Here is a 21,173-nt window from a genome sequence, read left to right as displayed (position 1 = left end):
AGCGGTGCGTGACACATAGATCCGGAGCGCCCGCACCAAATCTAAAGTATGCAACGCTTTCTCAAAGCGATGCACAGGGGCCGGACAAAGGGAAGGCAATGAAATGTCCTGGTTAAGGTGGAAAGGAGACACCACCTTAGGGAGAAAGTCCGGAGTCGAACGGAGAACCACCTTGTCTTGGTGAAAAACCAAAAAAGGTGACTCCGAAGAGAGCGCAGCCAAATCAGAGACTCTCCTGAGAGAAGTTATTGCCACCAGGAAGACCACTTTCTGTGAAAGTTGAAACAAAGAAACCTCCCTAAGAGGCTCAAAGGGGGGTTTCTGTAAGGCCGTGAGGACCAGATTAAGGTCCCAGGGATCCAGAGGCCGCCGGGAAGGCGGAATGATGTGAGATGCGCCCTGCATGAAGGTGCGCACCTGGGCCAGTCGGGCGATACGCCGCTGGAACAACACTGACAGAGCCGAGACCTGTCCCTTGAGGGAATTGAGAGATAGTCCTAGCTGCAGACCGGACTGTAGAAAGGACAGGATGGTCGGCAAGGAAAACGGCCAAGGAGCATGGCCGGAAGAGCGACACCAGGACAGGAAAATTCTCCAAGTCCTGTGGTAAATCCTGGCCGAGGAAGACTTCCGAGCCTGAGTCATAGTGGAGATGACCTCGGAAGGAATGCCTGAAGCCGTCAGGATCCAGGACTCAAGAGCCACGCCGTCAATCTGAGAGCCGCAGAATTCTGGCGGAAAAACGGACCTTGTGAGAGAAGGTCTGGGCGGTCCGGAAGATGCCACGGCACCTCTACGGACAGACGGAGCAGGTCTGTGTACCAAGCTCGCCTGGGCCAGTCCGGAGCAATGAGGATGACCCGACGGCCCTCCATTCTGATCTTGCGCAGGACTCTGGGCAAGAGAGCTAGAGGGGGAAACACGTAGGCCAGACGGAACTGGGACCAATCCTGAACCAGCGCGTCCGCCGCCAAGGCCTGAGGATCGTGGGAGCGAGCCACGTAAACCGGGACCTTGTTGTTGTGCCGGGATGCCATTAGATCCACTTCCGGAGTGCCCCACTTGCGGCAGATTGACCGGAACACTGCCGGATGCAGGGCCCACTCGCCGCTGTCCACGGTTTGACGGCTGAGATAATCTGCCTCCCAGTTTTCTACGCCTGGGATGTGGACTGCGGATATGGTGGACTTGGAGTCCTCCGTCCACTGAAGGATACGTTGAACTTCCAACATTGCTAGGCGGCTGCGAGTCCCGCCCTGGTGATTGATGTAGGCAACTGCTGTCGCGTTGTCTGACTGGACTCGAATGTGCTTGCCCGCCAACAGGTGGTGAAAGGCTACGAGAGCTAGGAGCACAGCTCTGATTTCCAGCACATTGATCGAGAGGGCTGATTCGGACGGAGTCCAAGTGCCCTGTGCTCGGTGGTGGAGAAACACTGCTCCCCAGCCGGATAGACTGGCATCCGTGGTGAGAATCACCCAGGACGGGGCCAGAAAGGAGTGTCCCTGGGACAGAGAGAGGGGCTGAAGCCACCACTGAAGAGAGCTCCTGGTCTGTGGTGACAGAGCCACTAGCCTGTGCAAGGAAGAGGTCCGCTTGTCCCAACAGCGGAGAATGTCCAGCTGCAGGGGACGCAGATGGAACTGGGCAAAGGGAACCGCTTCCATTGACGCCACCATCTGACCCAGCACCTGCATGAGGTGCCTGATGGAATGACGGCGGGGCTTCAACAGAGAGCGCACCGCCAGATGAAGGGACTGCTGTTTGACTAAGGGCAGTTTCACAAGTGCCGGCAGAGTCTCGAATTGCATCCCTAGGTACGTAAGTTTCTGGGTCGGGGTCAGAGTGGACTTGGGCAGATTGACAAGCCACCCGAATTGAACAAGCGTGGCGAGAGTGAGCGAGACACTCCGCTGACAGTCTGCACTGGATGAAGCCTTGACTAGAAGGTCGTCCAGGTAAGGAATCACTGCCAACCCCTGGAGGTGCAGAACCGCAACCACTGCTGCCATGACCTTGGTGAATACACGAGGGGCCGTGGCTAACCCGAAGGGGAGAGCCACGAATTGGAAATGTTCCTCTCCGATTGCAAAACGTAGCCAACGCTGGTGTGAAACTGCAATTGGCACATGCAGATAGGCATCCTTGATGTCGATGGATGCTAGAAAATCTCCTTGGGTCATTGAGGCAATGATCGATCGCAGAGATTCCATGCGAAAGTGCCCCACCTGAACATGCTTGTTGAGAAGCTTGAGATCCAGGATGGGCCGGAAGGAACCGTCCTTCTTGGGGACTAGGAAGAGGTTTGAGTAGAAACCTCTAAACCGTTCCCGGGCGGGAACCGGTACAATTACTCCGTTGGCCTGCAAGGATGCCACGGCCTGAGCTTATGAGACGCAGGGCCAGGTCCCTGAGGGGTGAGCGCTCCGTCCGGCAGGGTCCTGAAAGGGCTGCGGATGGAGACCGGTCTCCTGCAAAGCAGAGAGAACCGTGATGGCTCCCACTTCAAGCCAGAGCCCGAGGGATGGTGAAGGAGCGCGGCATGTAAGGCTCCAGCCTTGTAAATCAACCTTAACAGAACCGCCGACACAGTGGGGTGAGAAGGGACATGCCGGGAGTCCAGGCTTTTCTTCCAACTCTTTGAAATCAAAAATCAAAAATCAGATGAGAATGCATGTGTGTGTGACCTCCTGAACACAAAGCATTGAACTGGCTAGATGTGGTCATCCAGGGGGTGTATATGCTCGGAGGGAGGAGCTACACTTTTTAGTGTAGTACTTTGTGTGTCCTCCGGAGGCAGAAGCTATACACCCATGGTCTGGGTCTCCCATAAGGAACGATGAAGAAATAAAAAATATTAAAAGATTATCCCTGCTAGTGCATAAAAATCCCCTGATATCCTGGAACCTAAAGTGTCATCCTAACCACATACAAATCAATATAAGATGTGATAAATATGCACTGGCCAGTTCAATTAAATTCTATTATGTAACTAATTGAAAGGCAATTGATCCTGTGTCTGGGTATACCGCCCCCAACAATTCTAATAGAGGTATATCAAAGTTTATCATTCATAGCTTATATATTGGCACTATGTTAGTACCAAGAATTTTAAGGGGTTTTCCGGCTGAGAAAAATACCTTTCCCCTGCTGCAGTTTATTTATAAAATCAACTTTGCTTTATTCGCTTTCCCTGGGTCCAGCGCCGAGCCTCCACCACAGCGCCTAGTGTCTGTTAGGGTATGTGCACACGATCAGGACTCGCTACGTCCTGGACGCAGCGGGTCCTGACCTGCGGGACCGCGAGTCTCCTCTGCACGAGACCACAGCTGCTCGTACCCACGATAAGGGTTCTCTCGCTTGTGTTCTCCCTGTGGAGAACACTTGCATCTCCGTAGCAAAGAACTGCCATGCTGCAGTTCAGTTTTCACTGCGTGAAAAACAAGCACAGTGGGCACAAGATTTCTAGAAATCCCATCCACTATGCTTGTACTGTACAACGCTGCGTTTTGAACGTAGCGCAAGCACTGTGTCCAAAACATTGCAAACCCTGATTGTGGGCATGCAGCCTTATTGTTTGCAGCACTAACATCATGTTGGCAGCACTGCAGCCAATCAGTGAGCTCAGCGGCTCGTGAAGTCAACTTGGGCAGAGCTGCTGAGCTCACTGATTGGCTGCAGTGCTGCCGATATGTCAGTGTGGCAGACAACACCAGGAGCAGCAGTGGAGACTCAAAGCTTTACCCTGGTAAGGTGAGTAAAGCACAGTTTGTTTGGTTTTTTTAAGCTAGAAATAATAAACCTTGATAACATATACCATATTTTTCGGATTATAAGACGCACTTTTCCTCCCAAAAATTTGGGAGAAAAATGAGGGGTGCGTCTTAAAATCCGAATATAGCTTTACCTGGGGGGCCTGTCTGTGCAGCATTCTAGTGCGTTCAGGCGGCCGAGTGCCTGTAACTGTGTGCGGGCGGCAGCCGGGTGCCTGTGTGCGGGCGGCAGCTGGGTGCCTGTACCTGCGTGTGGGAGGCAGCTGGGTGCCTGTCGGGAGCGGCTGCCTCTCTGTGCGGGTGGGTGGCTGTGTGGCAGGTTTCCCAGTGCGTCCGCGGTCCCAGTTTCAAATGATGGTGCCGGGAGACAGCTCATGCGCAGACGGAGCTCTGGGATGAGAGCTCCATCTGCGCACGCACCTCTCCGGGAGTCAACGCGTGCACAGATGGAGCCCATGGATGAGAGCTCCATCTGCACATGCACCACTCCGGGCACCATCACTTGAACCAGGACCGCGGACACACTGGGACACTCACCGCACCAATCTGCTGCACCACTCACCCGCCGCCGCTGCCGCAGCCACTACTGACCCGCCTCACCTGCCACTGCCACTACTGACCCGCCACGGACGCCGCCGTGCCTTCTGCCACTGACCCGCCGCGCCTTCCTCCACGGACGCCACAGCACCTGCCTCCACCGCACCTGCCTCCACAGATGCCGCTGCACTTGCCACCACTGACTGGCCGAGCCTGCCGCCACGGATGTCACCGCACCTGCAGCCACTGACCCGCGTGTGCCAGCAGAACCTCTGCCTCCTGTGACCCGCTTCTCCACCACTGCTGCCCCCTTCCGGTAAGACAACACTAAGACAACACCGGAGTATAAGACGGACCCCATTTTTATTTTTTTTTTACCTTTTTTATCTCTAAATTTGGGGTGCGTCTTATAATCCAGAGCGTCTTATAAAGCGGAAAATACGGTATTTTGAAAATCGGAAAAACCTTTTAATAACCACATATGAAGACATACATGTTCGGCAGCAAGCAATGGTGAGTTTTCTGTGGGACTCTTTCTTTCAAACTGTCTTCTGTACTCAGATATCTTCAGCGGATGGTGTGCAGGTGCAACATTCAAGCCTGCTTTCTTCTGCAGAACCCTGTGGATCTTCACATATGACATAACTTCATCAGTCTTTATAATATTCATTTCTCAGAGGACTTACAAGTAGAATCTGAACTTTCAAATATACTATTAACATAATCAGTAAACTGAGGTCATCAACTACTGTACAAACTAAGTACTAATGTTCATGGCATAAAGGTTTGTATAGTAAGCACCCATACATGACATCACACTGTGGACAATGTGAAGGTTGTAGAGAGTGATAATACAGATGTAACTAGGCTTTAGAGCAGTAACTGGGAAAAAGACTGAAAAGAAGGGAATTTTGTTTACTTACCGTAAATTCCTTTTCTTCTAGCTCCAATTGGGAGACCCAGACAATTGGGTGTATAGCTATGCCTCCGGAGGCCACACAAAGTATTACACTAAAAGTGTAACGCCCCTCCCCTTCAGCCTATACACCCCCCGTGCTGCTACGGGCTCATCAGTTTTGGTGCAAAAGCCAGAAGGAGGAAAAAATTATAAACTGGTTTAAAGTAAATTCAATCCGAAGGAATATCGGAGAACTGAAACCATTTAACATGAACAACATGTGTATACAAAAACAGGGGCGGGTGCTGGGTCTCCCAATTGGAGCTAGAAGAAAAGGAATTTACGGTAAGTAAACAAAATTCCCTTCTTCTTTGTCGCTCCTAATTGGGAGACCCAGACAATTGGGACGTCCAAAAGCAGTCCCTGGGTGGGTAAATAATACCTCATAATAGAGCCGTAACGGCTCCGTCCTACAGGTGGGCAACTGCCTCCTGAAGGACTCGCCTACCTAGGCTGTCATCTGCCGAAGCATAGGTATGCACTTGATAGTGTTTCGTGAAAATGTGCAGGCTCGACCAGGTAGCTGCCTAACACACCTGCTGAGCCGTAGCCTGGTGTCGCAAGGCCCAGGACGCTCCCACGGCCCTGGTAGAATGGGCCTTCAGTCCTGAGGGAACCGGAAGCCCCGAGGAACGGTAAGCTTCGAGAATTGGTTCCTTGATCCACCGAGCCAGGGTTGATTTGGAAGCTTGTGTCCCTTTACGCTGGCCAGCGACAAGGACAAAGAGTGCATCCGAGCGGCGCAGGGGCGCCGTACGAGAAATGTAGAGTCTGAGTGCTCTCACCAGATCTAACAAGTGCAAATCCTTTTCACATTGGTGAACTGGATGAGGACAAAACGAGGGTAAGGAGATGTCCTGATTGAGATGAAAAGGGGATACCACCTTAGGGAGGAATTCCGGAACCGGACGCAGAACCACCTTGTCCTGGTGAAACACCAGGAAAGGGGCTTTGCATGATAACGCTGCCAACTCAGACACTCTCCGAAGTGAGGTGACTGCTACTAGAGATAATCCTGAAGACGCTAGGATCCAGGACTCAATGGCCACACAGTCAGGTTGAGGGCCGCAGAATTCAGATGGAAAAACGGCCCTTGAGACAGCAAATCTGGTCGGTCTGGCAGTGCCCACGGTTGGCCGACCGTGAGATGCCACAGATCCGGGTACCACGACCTCCTCGGCCAGTCTGGAGCGACGAGGATGGCGCGGCGGCAGTCGGCCCTGATCTTGCGTAACACTCTGGGCAACAGTGCCAGAGGAGGAAACACATAAGGAAGCTGAAACTGCGACCAATCCTGAACTAAGGCGTCTGCCGCCAGAGCTCTGTGATCTTGAGATCGAGCCATGAATGTTGGGACCTTGTTGTTGTGCCGTGACGCCATTAGGTCGACGTCCGGCATCCCCCAGCGGCAACAGATCTCCTGAAACACGTCCGGGTGAAGGGACCATTCCCCTGCGTCCATGCCCTGGCGACTGAGAAAGTCTGCTTCCCAGTTTTCTACGCCTGGGATGTGAACTGCGGATATGGTGGATGCTGTGGCTTCCACCCACAGCAGAATCCGCCGGACTTCCTGGAAGGCTTGCCGACTGCGTGTCCCACCTTGGTGGTTGATGTAAGCCACCGCTGTGGAGTTGTCCGACTGAATTCGGATCTGCTTGCCTTCCAGCCACTGCTGGAACGTTTTTAGGGCAAGATACACTGCCCTGATCTCCAGAACATTGATCTGAAGTGAGGACTCTTGCTGAGTCCACGTACCCTGAGCCCTGTGGTGGAGAAAAACTGCTCCCCACCCTGACAGACTCGCGTCCGTCGTGACCACCGCCCAGGATGGGGGTAGGAAGGATTTCCCCTTCGATAATGAGGTGGGAAGAAGCCACCACCGAAGGGAAGCTTTGGTTGCCTGAGAGAGGGAGACGTTCCCGTCTAGGGACGTCGGCATCCTGTCCCACTTGCGTAGGATGTCCCATTGAAGAGGACGCAGGTGAAACTGCGCGAAAGGGACTGCTTCCATTGCTGCCACCATCTTCCCCAGGAAGTGCATGAGGCGCCTCAAGGGGTGTGACCGACCTTGAAGGAGAGATTGCACCCCTGTCTGTAGTGAACGCTGTTTGTCCAGCGGAAGCTTCACTATCGCTGGAAGAGTATGAAACTCCATGCCAAGATATGTCAGCGATTGGACCGGTGTCAGATTTGACTTTGGAAAATTGATGATCCACCCGAAACTCTGGAGAATCTCCAGAGTAACGTTGAGGCTGTGTTGGCATGCCTCTTGAGAGGGTGCCTTGACCAGCAGATCGTCTAAGTAAGGTATCACTGAGTGACCCTGAGAGTGGAGGACCGCAACTACTGTAGCCATGACCTTGGTGAAAACCCTTGGGGCTGTCGCCAGGCCGAACGGCAGTGCCGCGAACTGAAGGTGTTCGTCTCCTATGGCGAAGCGCAAGAAGCGCTGATGCTCTGGAGCAATCGGTACGTGGAGATAAGCATCCTTGATATCGATCGATGCTAGGAAATCTCCTTGGGACATTGAGGCGATGACGGAGCGGAGGGATTCCATCCGGAACCGCCTGGTCCTTACGTGTTTGTTGAGCAGTTTTAGGTCCAAAACAGGACGGAAGGACCCGTCCTTCTTTGGAACCACAAACAGGTTGGAGTAGAAACCGTGACCCTGTTGCTGAAGAGGAACCGGGACCACCACTCCTTCTGCCTTCAGAATGCCCACCGCCTGCAGAAGACCCTCGGCTCGCTCGGGAGGCGGAGATGTTCTGAAGAATCGAGTCGGAGGACGAGAGCTGAACTCTATCCTGTAACCGTGAGACAAAATGTCTCTCACCCAACGGTCTTTTACTTGTGGCAGCCAGGTGTCGCAAAAGCGGGAGAGCCTGCCACCGACCGAGGATGCGGTGTGAGGAGGCCGTAAGTCATGAGGAAGCCGCCTTGGTAGCGGCACCTCCGGCGGTCTTTTTAGGGCGTGATTTAGACCGCCATGCGTCGGAGTTCCTCTGATCCTTCTGAGGCCTTTTGGACGAGGAGAATTGGGACCTGCCCGCACCCCGAAAGGACCGAAACCTCGACTGTCCCCTCCTCTGTTGGGGTGTTTTTGGTTTGGCCTGGGGTAAGGATGTTTCCTTTCCCTTGGATTGTTTGATGATTTCATCCAATCTCTCACCAAACAAACGGTCGCCAGAAAATGGCAATCCAGTTAAGCACTTTTTGGAAGCCGAATCTGCCTTCCATTCCCGCAGCCACAAGGCCCTGCGTATTGCTACCGAATTGGCGGCTGCAACCGCCGTACGGCTCGCAGAGTCCAGGACAGCAATAATAGCGTAAGACGCAAATGCCGACGTTTGAGAGGTTATGGACGCCACTTGCGGCGCAGGCGTACGTGTGAGTGCGTCAATTTGCGCCTGACCAGCTGAGATAGCTTGGAGTGCCCATACGGCTGCGAATGCTGGAGCAAAAGACGCGCCGATAGCTTCATAGATGGATTTCAACCAGAGCTCCATCTGTCTGTCAGTGGCATCCTTGAGTGAAGCTCCATCTTCCACTGCAACTATGGATCTAGCCGCCAGTCTGGAGATTGGAGGATCCACCTTGGGACACTGAGTCCAGCCCTTGACCACGTCAGGGGGGAAAGGGTAACGTGTATCCTTAAGGCGCTTGGAAAAACGCTTATCTGGACAAGCTCGGTGTTTCTGGACTGCCTCTCTGAAGTCAGAGTGGTCCAGAAACATACTCTTTGTACGCTTGGGAAACCTGAAACAGAATTTCTCCTGCTGAGAAGCTGACTCCTCCACTGGAGGAGCTGAGGGAGAAATATCCAACATTTCATTGATGGACGCAATAAGATCATTCACTATGGCGTCCCCATCAGGAGTATCAAGGTTGAGAGCGGCTTCAGGATCAGAATCCTGATCAGCTACCTCCGCTTCATCATACAGAGAGTCCTCTCGCTGAGACCCTGAACATTGTGATGATGTCGAGGGGATTTCATAGCGAGCTCGCTTAGTCGGTCTGGGGCTGCGGTCCGTGTCAGAGACCTCACCCTGGGATCCATGAGACACCCCGGGAGGACATTGCTGTTCCAACTGAGGGGGACCAGGGGGCAATGATTCCACAGTGCCCATGGCTTGAGATGCCGGCCTGGACTGCAAGGCTTCTAATATCTTAGCCATAGTCTCAGAAAGTCTTTCAGTAAAAACTGCAAACTCCGTCCCTGTCACTTGGACAGTGTTAACAGGTGGTTCTCCCTGGGCCACCCTTAGCAGAGGCTCCGGCTGAGAAAGTGCCACAGGGGCCGAGCATTGCACACAATGAGGGTCAGTGGAACCTGCCGGCAGTATAGCCGTACATGCTGCACAGGCAGCATAGTAAGTATGTGCTTTGGCACCCTTGCTATTTGTGGACGACATGCTGTTGTCTCCTCTGAGCAATACAGGAGGGTATATAGCCAAAAATCAACAGTGCACCATACAGTGTAAAGTATAGTCTATAATCATATAATCTATAAGTACACTTCTGCACTAGTGGGGCCAGCACCACAGGTGCTGCTTACCGCCTGCGCAAAGCGGTTGTGTGGGCACCAGAATTCCTGCCTGGGTCTCCCTGAGCTTGTCTCTCCTCTCCAGCGTTAGCAGAGCTGAGAGGAATGGCTGCCGGCGTCCTGAGGAGAGGAGGGAGCCGTGGGCGTGACCCAGAAAAGTGCGGGAACTGGTGCCCCACTGTGCAGAGTGAGGGGGGTGGAGTATGCAAAGCATGCTCCAGCCCTCAGTGCTGCCGTCCTGTACAGCGTCCCGCCCTTCCCCTGACTGGCAGGGCTGGGGGCGGGAAGAAAAAGAGACTAGGCCGCAAAAGCCGGGGACTCGAGTTATAAGCGCGGCCGCCGTATAAGCGCGGTCAGCGCGGAAGTCCCCGGCGCACTAACAGTCCCAGCCGCGCCGCAGTGATAACCCTGGCAGCGGCGGTCAGCGCGGCAGTCCCCCTACACGAACACACTCAGCGACGCTGAAGTGTGTAATGGCACAAACTCAGTCAGCGCTGCTGTCCCCGGTGCACTAGCACACCCAGCAATGCTGGAGTGTTGCTGTGCGCGGTCCCCACGGGGACACAGAGTACCTCAAAGTAGCAGGGCCATGTCCCTGAACGATACTCGGCTCCTATCCAGCAGGGTCCTCAGGAGCTGTGGATGGAGCACAGTCTCCTGTGCCTGGAGACCGAAAGGATCCCACTTCACCCAGAGCCCTAATTGAGGGATGGGGAAGGAAAGCAGCATGTGGGCTCCAGCCTCTGTACCCGCAATGGATACCTCAACCTTAACAACACCGCCGACAAGAGTGGGGTGAGAAGGGAGCATGCTGGGGGCCCTGTTATGGGCCCTCTTTTCTTCCATCCGACATAGTCAGCAGCTGCTGCTGACTAAGCTGTGGAGCTATGCGTGCATGTCTGACCTCCTTCGCACAAAGCATAAAAACTGATGAGCCCGTAGCAGCATGGGGGGTGTATAGGCTGAAGGGGAGGGGCGTTACACTTTTAGTGTAATACTTTGTGTGGCCTCCGGAGGCATAGCTATACACCCAATTGTCTGGGTCTCCCAATTAGGAGCGACAAAGAAAACAAATATAAGCAATATAAATCTTATGATACAATTACTGTGCTTTCCCAAAAATAATACAAGGGCATATATTCTTTTCTGCTTTGAAAAATGTGCTAAGGCTTATTTTCAGGGGGTGTCTTATATTTGCCTGCTGTATTAATGCCCAAGATTGCCACACAATCCTCAGTATCTCTCCTGCATTGACAGTGACAGCTGTATAAAAATACACACTGCCACTCTCAGCTGAAGAGAGGCACCGATGATTGCAATACCATCCTCGGGCTGGCAGTACCGATAATATAGCAGGCAGAGTGCGGGTGACTGTGCAGGACTCAGAGCAGTTGGCGGGACTACAGGGGAAGAAGGTGAATATTTATTCACTTAATCAGCCATGCACTTGCTCACCACAATCATCGGCAGCACTCCTGATCTGAGAGTGACAGCGTGTAGGTCTATGCAGCCATCACTCTCAGCTCAAGAGAGCCACTGAGGATTGCGATGTGATCCTAGTACAGTGAAACAGTACAGCAGGCATAGAGTGTAAGGGCCTGTGCAGAGTTTAGAGCGGTGGGTGGGATTCTGAGTGGGGGAAGAGGATGAATGTGCATTCACTTAATTATCCAGGGCTAAAGCTGGGTTCACACTAAGCGACAGCGACAACGACGTCGCTGTTACGTCACCATTTTCTGTGACGTAACAGCGACCTTGTAAGTCGCTGTTATGATCGCTGCTTAGCTGTCAAACACAGCAGAAGCAGCAGCGATCATAATGTCGCTGCATCTGCAGAGAGCAGGGAGCCGCGCACACTGCTTAGCGCTGGCTCCTTGCTCTCCTAGCAACAGTACACATCGGGTTAATTAACCCGATGTGTACTGCAGCTACATGTCACAGTGCAGAGAGCAGGGAGCCGCGCACACTGCTTAGCGCTGGCTCCTTGCTTTCCTAGCTACAGTATACATCGGGTTAATTACCCGATGTGTACTGCAGCTACATGTGCACAGAGCAGTAGCCGGCACTGGCAGCAAGAGCGGAGGCTGGTAACGAAGGTAAATATCGGGTAACCAGGGAAAGGTCTTCCCTTGGTTACCCGATGTTTACCCTGGTTACAGCTTACCGCAGCTGCCAGACGCCGGCTCCTGCTCCGTGCTCCCTTCATTTCATCGCTCTCTCGCTGTCACACACAGCGATGTGTGCTTCACAGCGGGAGAGTGACGACCAAAAAAATGAAATTGGACATCCAGCAACGACCGGCGACCTCACAGCAGGGGCCAGGTCGTTGCTGGATGTCACACACAGCGACAGCGACGGGACGTCGCTGCAACGTCACAGAAAATGGTGACGTAGCAGCGACGTCGTTGTCGTTGTCGCTGTGTGTGACACCAGCTTTAGAGCAACACAAGGAGACACTAAAAGTTACTTATCCTGAAACAGGGCTGCACAAGTCCTATTTCAGGATCCTTAGTTTGAGCATGCAATTAGGGCTTATTTTTGGAATAGGGCTTATATTTCAAACCTACTCCAAAGAGACCACAAAATCCTTATTTTCAGTGTAGAGCTTATTTTAGAAGATAAACACAGTATAGTGTAGCATCTTAATATATGCCTATTTCTGCTCTTACCCCATTTGTGTCTTTTGGTTGCCCTGCATCACTAGGCACTGGTGGACTTTCGGTTTTCTTCCTTTCTTTGTTCAGGGTCACACTGTCATTCACAGGTTGTTTTACAGGCGCTGCTGCCATGTCATCTGCAGACTTAATTCTAAGGACTGCAGAGCTGCCATTGTCAGAAACCTTTCTAGGCACTGCTGATTGAGATCTGGATTTTTTTTGCAACCTTGGTGCCTCTGGCGTGTGTAACTTCTCTTCAACCATGGAATGCGTTTTACTATTTTGACTTAGGCTTGGCGTTTCTGCAGTTAAAGCATTATTTTCTTTCCAATGAAATGATTTTGCAATTTGAGGATTATAATATTGAACTCTTCGTTTTGATGAAAAGTTGGGCTCTCTAATGATACCTTTATAAGGAAACAAGTACAATATTAAAGTAGACAAGTAATCACAAAAACACATATTTTACTTAGAAAACATCTGGTACATTTAGGATTGAAGGTGTGAGCTAATCTTCTTTCTTCAGGAGTACACCTCTCCCGAGCCTCCCAGGTTCCTGCATGCTGTTGTACTATGCACTCCTGAAGATTGACTGTTCACACTAGCGGCATTAGCTCGTCCATAGTCTGGACAGAGCGCTTTATGATTCTGCTAGTATTAAGAATAGTGATTTGCGAGCACTAACATGCTCAGATGCTCAGTACTCATTACAAGCAGTCGGATGCTTGGATGGGCGCGACTCTTTAATGGGAAACCCTAGCATTTTTCGGGGAAAATGTTTAAGTTCCCCATTGACTTTCATTATAATCAATACACGAGTCGCACCATCCAAGCACCAACTGCTTGTTACGCGTTCCACGCACCTGAGCATGATAGTTCTCGTCATCACTAATTAGGAAGCGTTGCCGATGCAGCACTGTAGGAATTCGGGCGGCCTTTAAGCTGACTGGAACCAGTGATCTTGCCAGCTTGAGACTGGTGCTTGCACGATGTATAGCAAACAACTTGTAAGTGTGCACTCCATGTATAAGAAATCGTCCACAATGAGGTTGCCAGTATCCTACGCAATGAGCAATAAGCTATAGAAGTAAAAATCCCTCCGTTCTTGAGAATGAGAGAATTTTTATAAACAAAATTGCAAAGTTGCTCTTTTTAACCAGAATTTTGCCATTTTAACCGCTAATAAACATAAGACAACCCTTTTCAAGAATTTGTCTGGTAAGTAATTATATTTTACAAAAAAGCCAAAAAGGGTTAAGAAATAAAAGAAGCAATACTTACCTTCCCAATCCCCACCGTTTAATCCTGGACACAAGGACACGAACACTGTACCAATCCTTGGCTGTAAAGGCCGCTTTACACGCAACAACATCGCTAACGAGATGTCGATGGCGTCACAGAATTCGTGGCGCACATCCGTTCTCGCTAGCGACGTCGTTGCGTGTAACACGTACGAGCAACCGCTAACGATCAAAAATACTCACTTTATCGTTGACAAGTCGTTCATTTACAAAATATCGTTGCTGCTTCAGGACGCAGGTTGTACGTCGTTCCTGAGGCAGCACACATCGCTACGTGTGACACCCCGGGAACGACGAACAACAACGTACCTGCGTCCTGCCGGCAACGAGGTGGGCGTGTCGTTTATGCGGCTGGTCTCCGCCCCTCTGCTTCTATTGGCGGGCCGCTGTGTGACGTCGCTGTGACGGCGCACGAACCTCCCCCTTAAAAAAGGGGTTATTCGCCGCCCACAGCGACGTTGCTAGGAAGGTAAGTAGTGTGACGGGTAACAGCGATATTTTGCGCCACGGGCAGCGATTTGCCTGTGACGCACAAACAACGCTAGCGATGTTGCTGTGTGCAAAGCCCCCTTTACAGGTCGCAGCGGGGCATTGCTGCAGCCAGTCATTGGCCATGTAACAGATTTACATTATAATAAAATCTGAACCAGACATACATTCCTTAGAATAATGAGTGTTGCAGAATTTAGTAAGCATTCAATAATATACAAAATTTTGCCACACAGAATAACATATATTGCTATTCTATTCAAAGTAAAAACCAATAAAAGTAATTAATGAATTTCTAAAACCAAAGCCTTTAATTAGAGCCTAACAAGCAATCAATAAATAAGAAATAGTTAAAGGGATCTGAAGCACCCTGTGTGAACGGAGCGGTGGGCGATCATTAAGCAACACGATTCACTAAAGGCCCCGTTACATGCTGCGATTTATCTGACGATCACGTTAGCGATGTGACACGCCAAGATCGTTGTTACGATTTGCCGAGATCGCACATAGGTCGTTTAGTAGCGGTCACACGTACACATCTCACAAACGACGCAACATCGTTCAGCGATATATTGTTTGACCAAGGCGGTCGTGTGGATGTTGTTGGCAGGGTGTCAAACGTAGCAATATGTCTGCTGTGTTCCAAACGACGAACAATATTTTGAAACTGAACGACAAGTCAACGATCAACGATTTTCATCCTATTAGCGATCGTTCGGAGCCGCGCGTAGGTGTCACACGCAACGACGTCGCTAACGATGACGGAAATGCGTCACGAAAACCGTGACCACGACGACGTATCGTCAGATAAATCGTAGCGTGTAACAGGGCCTTTAGTGTTAATACATGAAAGCTTAAAATGACTTGTCACCACTTGGACAACCCCTACTCATTCCCCTTGTTTGCCCCCGTAAAAATAAATTAGCCTCTACTCACCTCCACTGCGGCCGCGGTTCCTGCAATGTCTAAAGCCACATTCCCAGGGCCCATGTGACATTGTTATGACACATGGGCCCCGTGACCAATCTGTGTCCGCCGCCTGTATCCCCGCCATCAGACGTTTGAGCAGAAAGTAAGCCCAGCGCTCACATCTTGCTCAAACATCCAAAGGTGGGGAGACAGACAATATCACGTGGGCCTCAGAAACGCACCGGAGGTGAGTATAGGCTTATCTATTTTTAAGGGGAGAAAAAAAGATGAATGAGTAGTAGACAAGCTCTTTAAAAGAAAAGAAAAAAAATAAAAAACAACAAACACACGTCTCTCTAAAGAACATTACTTCTCACCAAGTTCATCAGAAGGAAGACCTGCCCATCTAGACATTTCGGCTTGATCTTCATCCCAGGATCTCCACTTGAAATTCCTATCATATTCTGATAGACCCTATATTAAAATAAGATATAAAATGTTATGAATGAATGCATGGTCCAATGCTCAAATGGATAAAAAGAGAATTGTTGTTTTTATCCAAATCTGTACAGGTGCCTCCTACAGTGACAGTAGTGGATGTTTACCGGGGACAGGAAACTGTGCGGTTTTCAACCACTTGCGCAACATCTGGCCGCAGAGGAAAGATCTCAACATATCATTCTCTAAATATCACTGGCGTATATACCAAATATATCCATAGGACCCTATGCATCCAGCAGATGAAAAAGAGTGTCCTTCAGGCATACACTAAGCTAGTAAAAATATAAGAAAAAATGCTTTAGAGCAGCCTCATAAACCATACACAGCAATAGACAGGAGGAAGCAGGAAATTAGGTTTGAAAAGACAATTGAAAAATCTGGGTTAAAGTAGGTTCACACATAAATATTGTTGCAGAAAGTGCTGTGACTGATCCATAAATGTTGATGAGCTGTGTAATACAATCTGCACATATATAGCAGCGTATCTGAGCAGAGCGAGCATTCTGGGCGTGCTTACATCCGCCACTCACAGCATAGTATACGGTATAGTGAGCAGTGACTGTAGCCGCCCTGTGCATAACCCCATGACTGAAAGCAAGTGGCTTCTAGGAAGAAATAAGCTCATTTTCTCCCAGTAGCTTCAGTTTCAAAAAGGTGTCTGGGCAGCACTGTGCTACTATTTACCTGAAAATCTACCCTACATCCGAAGCGAACAGGTTCACTATAAGCTCTCCAGAAGGGTCTGTTTTAGTGAATACCTCATTTGTGCAGTATTCCAAGTCCCTCATGGTTCTGGGTTCCTATCTAATAGTGTTGCCTCCAACAGCAAATCAAATCCTAGGTGCACCCTGCATCACATCCACCAGATACACCAGTGGACAGCTTGAGTGAAATAGAGTCGCCCACTTTGGGGGTCAGGGAAGGGAGGTGAGGAGTGTAGTGAGTGTGTAGTCAGAGAAGAGAGTGAGAGGAGGTCGGGAGCGGTGGCTCCTAGAGAAGCTGTCGAGGTTGCAGACGGTGGTCTGGGCCTAGAGGAGTCGGACCCCCGGTCGTAGGGGATTGTGGCAAGGGGCCTGGACCTGTCGAGGAGGACAGCCGGCAGCCTAGCACTATCACCGGTTCTGGGCCTGAAGGCACGACGGGGTACACGGACCCTAGGTCGGGGAGTAGCTTCAGGCAACCCGACAATTCACCTGAGGAGAACGGAGCCTTTATAATCTGTTCCCACCAGCTCCAGAATCGGGGCATTAGCACAATGAGGGGGATAGGACTTTCCAATCCAAAACGGTCCAGAAAATCCCAAGCGTGAGCCCTGAGAGCAAGCTCCCATTCTTAGCCACAGTGGGGAGCGGGGCCCGGCAAGTTCCATACTACTGGGCCACCACAATGAAGTTAAACTTAGTGCCAGGAGGCAGGCCACGGATCACCAGGCAACACTATAGGGGACGGGACCCGGACGAGCTCCCCTCAGCAGCAGCGGCACCCAGAGAGTTGCTTTACCCGGTTGTCAGCGTCTGCTTATTGACTGAGTACGAGAGTGACCCCTGCATCCCACGGCATCCAAAACCGAGTCCCAGGGCATCCCCCTACGCGTGGAGGGCTACGATACCTTGCTGCCCCACTTCATCACCCTGGGTACTCACAACGGCAGCGGCGGTACTCCCCAAATTACCGTACACCACGGGTGGCATCACGAACTATATATACATTCCCCTGTAAATACCCCCTTTCATTTCAGTTGCCGCACGACATCCGGGGCCGGAGACCCTCTAGCCACAGCGAACCCGGATCCAAGCAGCTCGGCTGCTTCCACGGGGGTGGCACACTTATACGGAGGGCACATGGCTTATACAGATGCTACAGGGTTTACACGGAGGACACGCGGCTTATATGAATGCTATGGGGCTTATATGAATGCTATGGGGCTTATTATATGAATGCTATGGGGCTTATACGAAGGGCACACGACTTATACGGATGGTAAGGGGCTTATATGCATGCTACAGGGCTTATACAGAGTGCACATGTTTTTACAGATGCCACGGGGCTTATACAGACGCTTCAGGGCTTATACAGAGGGCACGCAGCTTACACGGATGCTACGGGGCTTGTACGGAGTGCACACGGCTTTTACGGATGCCTCGGGCTTATACCTAGAACATATGGCTTATACGGTGGGCATGCAGCTTATACAGATGGCACCTGACCTATGTGGAAGGCACACAACCTATACGGATGCTACGTAGTAAACATGGATGTCACCCCCCTTATACGGAGGGCATGCAGCTTATACATAAGACATATGGCTTATACGGAGGGCACATAGTTTATAGGGATGGCACGTGGCTTATACGGAGGATTACACGGAGGGTACTCGGATTATACAGAGGGCACGGGGATTTACAATTAGTGAATAAGATGGCAGAGCATCATTATACCAAATGTAACAGAACGTGATCGGCACGGAGCCTCGGTCCAGCGTTCCGCCTGATCCCTCTATGGAGGTGATACTGGATCACACAGAGGAACAATAACCTAGTAATGTCGGTTTCTTGCCGAGCACTGCTCTGCTCGCACAGTGTGGCGCACTGCCTGCCTGCTTTCACTTCTCATGCCCCGCTCCGTCATATCACTCACACACGTACAATCACACACCACTCATAGACAGCACTGTCCAGCAGCTGGACGCGTCACACAGCAGCACCTTGAATCTGACAGGCATCTTCCGTCCTCCGCAGCTTCCTCTGCGCTGAAGCAGCCGGTCACCGGTGTCAGGCACCTGTAAACACAACGTTACTAGGTAAATCCCACGCCGCGTCCAGCGTGCATTGCGCCTGCGCTGTGGTAACGGCTGTTACGCGGTGCTCCAATCAAAGAGCGTCTTCCGGCGTCTCCTCTCCTGAGCTGTGTTGTTGGATTGTGCGCTGTACACAATAGCGGAGTCCCCAAGGAAGCCCGAATCCTGTGCGCTGCCTCCTCTAGTCCTGTGCACTGCTGCCTCCTCTAGTCCTGTGCACTGCTGCCTCCTCTAGTCCTGTGCACTGCTGCCTCCTCTAGTCCTGTGCACTGCTGCCTCCTCTAGTCCTGTGCACTGCTGCCGCCTCTAGTCCTGTGCACTGCTGCCGCCTCTAGTCCTGTGCACTGCTGCCGCCTCTAGTCCTGTGCACTGCTGCCTCCTCTAGTCCTGTGCACTGCTGCCTCCTCTAGTCCTGTGCACTGCTGCCTCCTCTAGTCCTGTGCACTGCTGCCTCCTCTAGTCCTGTGCACTGCTGCCTCCTCTAGTCCTGTGCACTGCTGCCTCCTCTAGTCCTGTGCACTGCTGCCTCCTCTAGTCCTGTGCACTGCTGCCTCCTCTAGTCCTGTGCACTGCTGCTGCCGCCGCCTCTAGTCCTGTGCACTGCTGCTGCCGCCTCTAGTCCTGTGCACTGCTGCTGCCGCCTCTAGTCCTGTGCACTGCTGCTGCCGCCTCTAGTCCTGTGCACTGCTGCCGCCTCTAGTCCTGTGCACTGCTGCCGCCTCTAGTCCTGTGCACTGCTGCCTCCTCTAGTCCTGTGCACTGCTGCCTCCTCTAGTCCTGTGCACTGCTGCCTCCTCTAGTCCTGTGCACTGCTGCCTCCTCTAGTCCTGTGCACTGCTGCCTCCTCTAGTCCTGTGCACTGCTGCCTCCTCTAGTCCTGTGCACTGCTGCCGCCTCTAGTCCTGTGCACTGCCTCCTCTAGTCCTGTGCACTGCCTCCTCTAGTCCTGTGCACTGCCTCCTCTAGTCCTGTGCACTGCCGCCTCTAGTCCTGTGCACTGCCTCCTCTAGTCCTGTGCACTGCTGCCGCCTCTAGTCCTGTGCACTGCTGCCGCCTCTAGTCCTGTGCACTGCTGCCGCCTCTAGTCCTGTGCACTGCTGCCGCCTCTAGTCCTGTGCACTGCTGCCGCCTCTAGTCCTGTGCACTGCCTCTAGTCCTGTGCACTGCTGCCGCCTCTAGTCCTGTGCACTGCCTCCTCTAGTCCTGTGCACTGCTGCCGCCTCTAGTCCTGTGCACTGCTGCCGCCTCTAGTCCTGTGCACTGCCGCCTCTAGTCCTGTGCACTGCTGCCGCCTCTAGTCCTGTGCACTGCTGCCACCTCTAGTCCTGTGCACTGCTGCCGCCTCTAGTCCTGTGCACTGCTGCCGCCTCTAGTCCTGTGCACTGCTGCCTCCTCTAGTCCTGTGCACTGCTGCCTCCTCTAGTCCTGTGCACTGCTGCCTCCTCTAGTCCTGTGCACTGCTGCCTCCTCTAGTCCTGTGCACTGCTGCCTCCTCTAGTCCTGTGCACTGCTGCCTCCTCTAGTCCTGTGCACTGCTGCCGCCTCTAGTCCTGTGCACTGCTGCCTCCTCTAGTCCTGTGCACTGCTGCCTCCTCTAGTCCTGTGCACTGCTGCCTCCTCTAGTCCTGTGCACTGCTGCCTCCTCTAGTCCTGTGCACTGCTGCCTCCTCTAGTCCTGTGCACTGCCGCCTCCCCTAGTCCTGTGCACTGCCGCCGCCTCTAGTCCTGTGCACTGCCGCCTCCTCTAGTCCTGTGCACTGCCGCCGCCTCTAGTCCTGTGCACTGCCGCCGCCTCTAGTCCTGTGCACTGCCGCCGCCTCTAGTCCTGTGCACTGCCGCCGCCTCTAGTCCTGTGCACTGCCGCCGCCTCTAGTCCTGTGCACTGCTGCCTCCTCTAGTCCTGTGCACTGCTGCCTCCTCTAGTCCTGTGCACTGCTGCCTCCTCTAGTCCTGTGCACTGCTGCCGCCTCTAGTCCTGTGCACTGCCGCCCGATGCTGCCGCCTCTAGTCCTGTGCACTGCCGCCCGATGCTTCCGCCTCTAGTCCTGTGCACTGCCGCCCGATGCTTCCGCCTCTAGTCCTGTGCACTGCCGCCCGATGCTTCCGCCTCTAGTCCTGTGCACTGCCGCCCGATGCTTCCGCCTCTAGTCCTGTGCACTGCCGCCCGATGCTTCCGCCTCTAGTCCTGTGCACTGCCGCCCGATGCTTCCGCCTCTAGTCCTGTGCACTGCCGCCCGATGCTTCCGCCTCTAGTCCTGTGCACTGCCGCCCGAAGCTTCCGCCTCTAGTCCTGTGCACTGCCGCCCGATGCTTCCGCCTCTAGTCCTGTGCACTGCCGCCCGATGCTTCCGCCTCTAGTCCTGTGCACTGCCGCCCGATGCTTCTGCCTCTAGTCCTGTGCACTGCCGCCCGATGCTTCCGCCTCGTCCTGTGCACTGCCGCCCGATGCTTCCGCCTCGTCCTGTGCACTGCCGCCCGATGCTTCCGCCTCTAGTCCTGTGCACTGCCGCCCGATGCTTCCGCCTCTAGTCCTGTGCACTGCCGCCCGATGCTTCCGCCTCTAGTCCTGTGCACTGCCGCCCCATGCTTCCGCCTCTAGTCCTGTGCTCTGCCGCCCGATGCTTCCGCCTCTAGTCCTGTGCACTGCCGCCCGATGCTTCCGCCTCTAGTCCTGTGCACTGCCGCCCGATGCTTCCGCCTCTAGTCCT

At 52.7% G+C, this 21,173-nt stretch overlaps 1 protein-coding gene across 2 annotated transcripts in view; it reads right to left on the bottom strand.

Moving 5' to 3' along the window:
• Window positions 1-18,479, bottom strand: part of MDM1 (Mdm1 nuclear protein) — a 155,326-nt gene extending 136,847 nt beyond the window's left edge. For both annotated transcript variants that reach the window (XM_075344829.1, XM_075344830.1), the window contains exons 1-4: window positions 18,373-18,479; window positions 15,545-15,641; window positions 12,481-12,875; window positions 4,804-4,938 (exon numbers count right to left, since the gene is read on the bottom strand). In XM_075344829.1, coding sequence (XP_075200944.1) covers window positions 4,804-4,938; window positions 12,481-12,875; window positions 15,545-15,641; window positions 18,373-18,390 — 645 coding nt within the window. In that variant the 5' untranslated portion in view covers window positions 18,391-18,479. The remainder of the gene's footprint in view (window positions 1-4,803; window positions 4,939-12,480; window positions 12,876-15,544; window positions 15,642-18,372) is intronic.
• Between the last annotated feature and the right edge of the window lie 2,694 nt (window positions 18,480-21,173).

This window comes from Anomaloglossus baeobatrachus, chromosome 4 (genome assembly GCF_048569485.1).
Source record: "Anomaloglossus baeobatrachus isolate aAnoBae1 chromosome 4, aAnoBae1.hap1, whole genome shotgun sequence".
Lineage (NCBI taxonomy): Eukaryota > Metazoa > Chordata > Amphibia > Anura > Aromobatidae > Anomaloglossus > Anomaloglossus baeobatrachus.
Note: the sequence above shows the minus strand (reverse complement) of the source record. Positions and strands in the feature narration are given on the sequence as shown.